The sequence below is a fragment of the Chenopodium quinoa genome, unplaced genomic scaffold, assembly GCF_001683475.1.
Source record: "Chenopodium quinoa cultivar QQ74 unplaced genomic scaffold, ASM168347v1, whole genome shotgun sequence".
In the NCBI taxonomy this organism is placed as follows: domain Eukaryota; kingdom Viridiplantae; phylum Streptophyta; class Magnoliopsida; order Caryophyllales; family Amaranthaceae; genus Chenopodium; species Chenopodium quinoa.
The window spans coordinates 337,975-346,870 of NW_018742815.1; the positions used below are offsets into that span (position 1 = coordinate 337,975).

An 8,896-nucleotide genomic window follows, 5' to 3' on the forward strand; every position below is an offset into this window, starting at 1 on the left:
TACGGATTGTCCGAATCAAATCTAGCAACAGCCATGTGCTTTTTAATCTTTGCTGTCCTCAATAGCATGGACCACTAAGTCTACTATATAAAAATTACCCAATTTCTAATTATATAATTCTCAAAGTTGCTCAATTATATAATATATGCAAGGATAAATTCAATGAATAATAATATCAAAAGGTATTTACAATAATAGGAAGGTGTATAAAGTCACAAGGACGGACAATCGATTCCGAGATCTCCTGAAATCGAAATTTATCACCAAAAATTTATCAAGCTATTCCCGTTTCGAATGTAACCAAGTTTAAAGGTCAAAACTTTGTTCGTAACTCGTTTTTGGGTCAGGCGATTTGATATTGATCCAAATGTTATGTCCTGAGAAAAGAAAGTGGTCGGCTTACCAAGTATAGCTTATCAAGTATCAACATTTAACAGAAATTGTCGAACCATGGTATCATAATACTACTCGTATAAAGATGCAAATTTCAATTTTAACAATAACTTTCTCAAGGGAAATATCATACAAGTATTGAAGTATACAACACTTGCAAACAATTCTACATTGAAGAATAATTTGCCATTGAAATTTTTTTACATCTACACATACAGAGATACTACAAAACTGAGTACAAAGTAACTGATTTACTGGGGAAAAAAAAAGGTTTAAAGCAGGTACTCGTAATCACTCGTTAGCTCCAGTTTTTTGCTTCTTCCATTTGTATGCTGCCTCCAAGATCTTCAAATTGGTAGTTTGTGTCTCTTCGGGGAACATATAGTCGAAGTACTCCTCGAATCTGTTAGATTTTAAGAGTGTGAGATCATGTCACACCAGGAGATACAATTTCAAAATAACATGAACAAAATGTGGACAAAACTAGATACAATGAATTTCACATGCCCTGAATCAGACCAAAGGGGTCAACCTGATTTCAAAATATAACACATGAAATGCAAACAAGTGATGGCAATAGACTTTCACATACCCGGCTGGACCATCCTCTGTCATTAGAGGTCGTCGCCTCTTGAGTTTCTTCGGCATTTTAGCTTGAACTGAACCAACATCGCCAAGCTCGCCGAAATCTTTCTCCATCTTCAGCCACTCATCCAAGAGCATAGCTCTCTCCTCTTTCAGCTCAGGAGCGGAAACTCTAAAATGATTTAGAGCTTTTTCAAATACCCCTGAAGAATGAAACAAATAAGTTAAGAATTTCAGCTCAGCTGTACAAGGCTACAAAAGCAGAATCTTTTGATGAAAAAAAGGGGTTTCGCAGATAAGCATTTGTTGTAATGCAGTTGCAGAAATATAAAGTACAAAGTTGAATTTGCAGCATATCATAACATAGACCCCAAAGTTCATGATGGGACGCAATGTCAAGATAAAACTAATCATTACCATTGCCTAAGATTATCCTAGTCTCACACCAAAAAAATACCCCAAAATACCTCAAATAAGGCTCCAATATGACAGGTAGAGATGAAATTCACTTAGCATACCGCTTATATCACAGCATTACGAGAAGATTGTAAAATAAAAATTAAAACAAGAAAAGTCCATTCACTTGACTCTAAATTAGTGGCTACAAAATCAATTGACACCTAAAGAAAGAGATCAATACTCAGAGAAGACATAAAATGGAGGCATCCACTTTGGGGTCACTGCCATTTTCATGTGTTTTAGACGTGAGATTTTAAAATCATATGAAATAGTAATAATATAATTAACTAAATACTAGTCATCCTTGTACCAATCACTTATTTTGATAACTGACAATAATATATATAAACAAAAAAAAAAAAAAAATCTTTCTCAGGCTTAAACTAATTTTTAATTTTTGAATAAAACTGAGAACACAAAAAAATTGCAACGATAACGAACAGACTATTTAGATACTGGTTAGGAAAATCACACACATATAACTGGTATATTTCTAATGTGTCAGGTATAGTATCTTCTTGAAAACTCAGTAAAGAATTCCCACATTAAGAGGACGAGATGCTTACGTCTAGCACGTTGTACACACAATCTCTTCTTTTCAAGTAGAAGTTCTTGGGGCTCATCCTCTGGCACGTCTGAGCCACCATTTTCCTCTGCAGCAGAAGCTTCGAACTTGGCATAGCTGATCCACACCTTCAAATGCTTTGTTCTGTCAAGCAATCTCTCATATAAAGCTCTTGTATTTTCAAATTCGCCCTCTGCTATCTCAAAATCAATGTATGCCTGTCAAAAGCCAAAGTGTTAATATAAATTGAGATATGTTTTCCTGTCATAAAGCCAAAGGGTTTTTATAAACAAAGATATGCATGCCTCAGAAGTCAGAACGTCCAACATGATCCAATTAACACATCAAGACTCATAAGGAGGTTAATTTTTTCTTAAAGACCAAAAATATAGCTCAAATGATCTGAATGCAAACCTACACGTCAACTATGCTGAATCAAGATAAAAGACACATTAATCAAATACTTATAGATAAGTAGAGACCAAACAACCATAATTACTTAGGGCATGTCAGAAATTGGATTGATAAAGTAAGAAACTACCAGAAAGATCGCATCTAATCCTTATTTTATTATACAGAAAAGATCGCATACTTAGGAAAAGATCCAATTTTATTATACAGAGACTGAATAAATGAGACCAGGCCAAAAGAGTCCACAGGCTATCAAAGTATCAAAGCAGGAATCTCAGATACAAGGAAGCGGCTTTATAGCAATTGCAAAGCTAGAACACTTTATCCATCACATAAACTTCAACTAGGAGTTTACAAGTACTTTTTTCCCCAATGATAAAAGCAAACAACATCCAAAAGGAAGGTCATAGTTAATTACCTTCCACAACAGTTCCGGCATATCCAATGCAGGTTGAGCTATGGCAAGCTCATAGATAGCCCTAGCTCTTTCAATTTCGCACAAAGAACGCTCCAACTCAGCATACTTGGTCCATGCATAGCAATTCTCTGGTGACCACTCCAAATATTTTTCATATAGCTTCCGACACCTATCTATGTTTCCCAATTGCAGCTCTATTTCTATGTATTTTTTGAAAATCTGTCAGGGAAAAACACAATTGTTATAGCATGAACATATAAATTTGACAGCTATGTAAATGAAGTTCCACACATGATGCTACCTTATCCTTTGGCGCCCTCCCAATGGCATTCCCCAATATCTGGCGAGCTCCATTGAGATTCAATTGTCGTAACTCAAACTGAGCTGCTAAAAGCCAAATCTTTGCAAAGGAGAATTTGTCGTGAGGAATCAACTTAAGGCACTCCCTGAATGAAGCAAGGGCAACAGTTAGTACCCACAAGACACAAAACTAAATGAAAAAAAAAAAAAAAGGAAACCAAATATATCCGGAATATTGTGTTTTAGAGACCAAATTTGGAGGGTGTTGAGTTAAAAACAATTTTCCTCCACAGTTAGTACCCACAAAACACAAAACTAAATATTGGCCAATAATTTTTCAGATGTTTCAATCCTCTTCCTGATCTTACATTATATATGCTGCTATGCTGGGGTTTAAAAAAGGAAAGAATTTCCAAGTTGAACTGATTACTACAATCTGTGAAAAATGGCAGGAGAGGATTGGGATATTTATTTACTAAATGCTAGAGAAATTTACAAAGCATCAAATTGCAAAATTAGTCAAACTAGTGCCTGAATGTGATGATGATTGGAAGTAAGTATCTTCTTCTTTTTCAGGTTTCATATGTCTTTTCTGAAATTTACCTAATCACTTTCAGTTCCAAGATAAGTTACTTCCCTTTTCGACCGTTTCCCCTGGACTACAGGGAAGTGTTCTTGTACTGTGCTGCTTTTGCACTTTGTAGAGTAGGGTCGGTTGTAAAGGTGTGTTTTGTTTTTATTTTAAAGGCTAGCAGTCATCCTTTGGGGAAAATGAGTTTTATAAACATTTGTATTTTCCATTCCCTTAAAAACTCTTATGACATTACCACATCCATTTTTACCATCTAGATCAGAGTTTGAGGCACACTGGCATTACAACAGCATCAGGTAGCCAGTGTGCACTAAGAATCTATACTTAGTCTCTAGATGAACGGATGTTGTAAAAGACATTTTACACCCCAAGATGAAGCCTGATACCTACAGTTTAAGAGCTAATTTATTCCTCCACAGAAGGTATTAAACAAGCATGCCAATATCTAGCACCGAAAAAAGATAAAAACTCAAAGCTATAAGAAACAAAATATTATAAGACTAGACAAGCATCCTACACTATTCTTACATATCTACATACTGCCAACACATCTTCATCTAAGCACATATGTGGGTCAATTCTTCTTCGTCAAAGAGAGAAGATGGCTGGCATCTTCAGCCTAATAAGGCTAAGCCTTATTACACTAGAAATGTCATTACAGATAACTTTCATTCATATACATATATGAAAAGTGCATGCGACTCCCACATTTGTCCAACAAAAGGTGAAAGACATTAGCGTCAATGTAGTAGTCTAAAATATACCTGTATACTTCTCTAGTTCGCTCCATATCTTGTGCATCAAGTTCTTCATATAGAGCATAATTGATCCTAGAAATTAAACAGAAGATGCTCAGTATTCACTACACTTTAACAAAAACAGATACACTGCAGAATTTTATTATCAATACCTACCATAGGTAAATATAACGCTGCCAATAGCGTTTTTCCTCAGCTGGAGGAACATTGGCTATAGCCCTCTCATAAACTTCTCTGACTCTATCTGTGACACCTACACTTTCCTCCAACCGAATGTAATCAAACCAAGTGTCATAATTAAAAGAACTCTTTCTAACTTCATCTTCATATTGAAATCTCCTTTTTCCCACAATTGCATCATCAATACCTCCCTTATCTCCATACTGCTTCTCAAAAGCAACAAACTTCTTATACACCTCCTCTGCTCGTCCCTTAGGGATATGGTCGAGTGCAAATTTATAAATACATCTAGCACGTTCCGTCTCCTTGCACCTTTCTTCAAACTCCGCAAAAGCCACAAACAGCACCTCTGCTTCTTCATCATCTGCCAACTTGTCAACCGCTCTCTCATAGACATTCCTAGCTCGAGCAATTTCCCCATTTTTCATTTCAAACTTAGCATAACGTATCCACGCATCAACCTTTGGATGACACTGCAAAAACTTCTCATAAATACCCCTAGCGCGATCAATCTCATTATAACGCAACTCAAACTTTATGTAGGAGCGCCATCCTTGCTGGTCAGGCTGCCACATCATCCATCTCTCAAACACCTGCCTAGCACCAGCCACATTCCCAAGCATCTCCTCCATATGGATATACTTATACCACAGTTGATCCACTCTCGGGAGCAAAGACACAGCACGATCCCACACATTCCGAGCATGATTTATAAACTTATTCTTCATCTCCATATCCGCATACTTCAACCACAATGTATGATTCCTATAATCAACCTCCAAAGCACGCTCCCAAACCGAACGAGCACGTTTAAAATCCTTCTGTGACTCCTCCCATTTAGCATACTTAACCCACACACTAACATTCCACCGCACCCTCCGGATTAAATCCTCAAACTCCTTTCGTTTCCTAAGACGATAATCTGCAAGCTCGGTCGAATCAGTAATCTTCTGCTTGGGTGGACGGATTTCAGATTCTTGCCTTTCACGAGCTTCACGCAGAATTTGCTCAGCAGTGATCTGAACAGGAGCAGGAGTCTTGTTCTTGACTCGGGTGGATCGAGGAAGCTTAACTTCGGTTTCCTTCTTTGTTAGGAACCCCAACGAGGGGTCCGACTCCTTGTACGAACCCATAGTATCCGGCCAACTCGCGACCTTCCGCTCACAACATAAATATAATACTGCATAAAACACGGATATGAACAATAAAATTAAAATAAACCCAACATCGTATGAGATGCGAAATCAAACAAATCATCAAATACAGTTCAATTATAACATTAAAATTGATTGAATCATCAGGGATTATGAAATTTAAAGCAACACAATCGATAGTTATGATCTTTCATCTAATCTTAGTAATAATTTTGGAACCCTAAACTTATTACACTGACAATTAAATTAAATAAAATTAAGTTAAAACCCTAGATTGTGAAATTGAGATGATGATTTGAAATAGAAACAGCAAATTAAATTACCTCTGAAGCAGCTTTAATGGAGGATAGGAGTATCAGAAGGCGCTTCAATGGAGAACGATGAGTGCGCTTCAACGGAGAGAGAGGGAGAAAGAGGAGGTAATCCGGTTTTTTATTTACTTCGTACGGAATATTTTTTAGTTTTTTGTTTTGGTAATCGCAATTAGAGTTGAGCTAAACAAAAAAAAAAAAAAAAAAAAAAAAAAAAAAAAAAAACCCTAACCCGCTGCAGCTATGAATGGGTCAAGTGCTTCCTCCGTTTTTATAAGTTGACATCGTTTGAATTTTACGCTATTCATATAGCATGTTTTGAGTCGCTTTTGTGCTTTATAGATACGATAAAACATATTCATATGGGATCTTGTTTAAATCGTTTCAATGTATATTTTATTTATAATTTTACAATGTTAATAATTAGATATATTAATCATTTAAAACATGCGTTGGCAAGCGAATTAATAAAAAAGTGTCAGCTAAAAAAAAACAAAGGACGTTATACGAAGTGATTTCAAAATTTAGGATTGTTTATTGGTGGTCAAATGTGAGAACTAAGGACTTTTGATTTAAGTGTTTTGAGTCATATTTACATGATTCTTCTCCAACTTCTTTATTTCTCTCCATAGTTGGTTCATTGGTTGTGGGGATAAAGAGTCACATACTGCTATATGGCCTATATCAATCAAGGAAAGAGAAAATGGATATAATTTTGTCGAATTCTTTTTTTACCTATACTTTACTCAGAAGGTGTAGGTTTCGACCATGCATTTTCTATAGTTTCTATTGCCGTATACTTTCATTTCCCTTCTTTTTCCACATTAAATTCTCGATTTTCAAGCAGTTTCTATAAACTCTCTTTTTTATTTCTCTCAAACGCTTAAATTTCTTCAAATAAAATCTAAACTTAGTTTATACTTCGTAGCAAATTAATTTGTTCTGTTACAAACAACCAATGAAATTGTTAATCTGCTATGTTTTGATTAAAATCGGGAGGCATAGGCTATTCGCTTTAAATAGGTTAAAGTCCATGTAGCTTGGTAACCAACTACAATTTTTACACTAGTCCCCTGTGTAGCTTCCTCTACCTGCACCCCCCTCCCCACGGCGTCGTTTTGCTGCGTTTTGACTTTGATGATTCTTTTTTTTTTTCTTTCCCTTTTTTTTCTGCCATTATTGGCTAGTTTTTTAATTTTCTTTTTTTTTATTCCTTTTCTTTTTACTCAAGCTATGTATATATATATCATTTTAAACATTTATTTTCTCTCTCTTCAATTGATTTTGTTCTTATTTTTTCTCTCTCTTCAATTTTATTTCATCTAATTTCTGCGTTTTTCGTGATGGATGATTTTTCTACTGTTGATTTTGATCGAGATTGTGAAGCTGTTCTTCCATCTGGTGTTCCATTGGTTGATTCATTTGTTCATCAATGTGAGTAATTATGATCCTAATTTTTTTTTTTTTTTTTTTGTGTTTATGTTATGCTCTGTTTTATTACTTTATTTTTTATAATTTCTGGATTTGTTTGTATTTTGATGCTCTTTTATTCTGTAATTGATGAATGTTTCCTGTAATTTTGATTTTGTAATTGATTTCGATTTTGTAATTGATTTTGATATTGTAATTTATAATTTCTGCATGTTCATTGTGATTTTGATTATTCACGAATTCTGATTTGTTTGTATTTTGATGTTCAGTATTTCGCTAATAATTTTGATTTGTTTATCGATTTGATTTTTTGCATGTTAAGAATCGGAGTATATTTTAGTACATTTTGTTTTGCTAGATCTTAATTTAATTTGTTTTTATGTTGTAATGTGTTTTAATTTGTTCAATTTGTTAAACATTTTATAGGTTTTTTTGATCAAATGTATTATTCTAAATAATCATTTTTATATTATCATTTGTTACTGAGTTACTGATATATTTTCATATTGTTCATTTTAAATTGATAAATGATCATTTGTGTACATTATCATTTTTAATTATATTAGATTTTAAATTTATTTATAGTTGATCATTTGTTGTTTTGTTATTGTACATTTTATTTTTGATATTGATCATAATTTTATTTCACATATTTATGTAGTGGGAAAAAAGGATGGTATTGTATATCAAGAGGCAGAGAAGTCTGAATTATTGTATAAAGAATTTAAATCTGAAGACGAAGCTTATGAAATGTATAATGAGTACGCTTTTAGGAAGGGTTTTGGAGTTCGAGTTGGGAAGTGTAAGTGGAGAAGAGATGGCTCATTATTGAAGAAACGATTTCTTTGTGCTAATGAGGGTTATAAGGATGATAAGTGTAGGAATCGTAGGGTTTATGAGAAGCTTGATTGTCGAACTGGTTGTAATGCTTTTATACAGTTTTTTGTTGATCATGATGGTGTTTGAACATGTTCAAGACATGAAATGGTTCATAATCATGATATGATTCCTGTTGAAAAGAGGCATTTAATAAGGTCTCAAAGGAGTGTTAATGATGAACAACTTCGATTTATTTCTACATTGAAAATGAGTGGAGTAAAAGTTGCTGATTCTTTGAGGGCTTTAAAAAAGGAGGTTGATGGGTCTCCTAACCTTACTTTTACGGCTTCGGATGTGTATAATGCATTATCATGTGATAAAGCTGCCAAACTTGATGCATGTGATAGCAATCAGCTGATTAAGTATTTTGCAAAGAGACATGTAGATGAAGCAGATTTTTATTATGATTTTGAACAAGATGATAGTGGTGCCTTGGTTATTTTTTTTTGGCGCGATGGAA

At 34.4% G+C, this 8,896-nt stretch overlaps 1 protein-coding gene across 1 annotated transcript; it reads right to left on the bottom strand.

The window, feature by feature from the left end:
* Positions 1–465: 465 nt before the first annotated feature.
* Positions 466–6,313, bottom strand: LOC110725553 (crooked neck-like protein 1). Its single transcript, XM_021905006.1, has 8 exons — positions 6,139–6,313; positions 4,638–5,841; positions 4,488–4,553; positions 3,133–3,277; positions 2,832–3,050; positions 2,004–2,220; positions 986–1,181; positions 466–796 (listed from the first exon to the last, which is right to left on the bottom strand). Exons 2-8 carry the CDS (start codon positions 5,792–5,794, stop codon positions 685–687), a joined length of 2,112 nt encoding a protein of 703 aa, XP_021760698.1. The 5' UTR covers positions 5,795–5,841; positions 6,139–6,313; the 3' UTR covers positions 466–684.
* Between the last annotated feature and the right edge of the window lie 2,583 nt (positions 6,314–8,896).

Excerpts from the sequence above, each read along its gene's own strand:
- LOC110725553 (XM_021905006.1), bottom strand. The coding sequence starts at position 5,794 with ATGGGTTCGTACAAGGAGTCGGACCCCTCGTTGGGGTTCCTAACAAAG. Across the intron at positions 2,221-2,831 it reads TGCCGGAACTGTTGTGGAAG|GCATACATTGATTTTGAGAT; the intron begins GTAATTAACTAT and ends GGCTTTTGACAG. Across the intron at positions 797-985 it reads ACAGAGGATGGTCCAGCCGG|ATTCGAGGAGTACTTCGACT; the intron begins GTATGTGAAAGT and ends AAAATCTAACAG.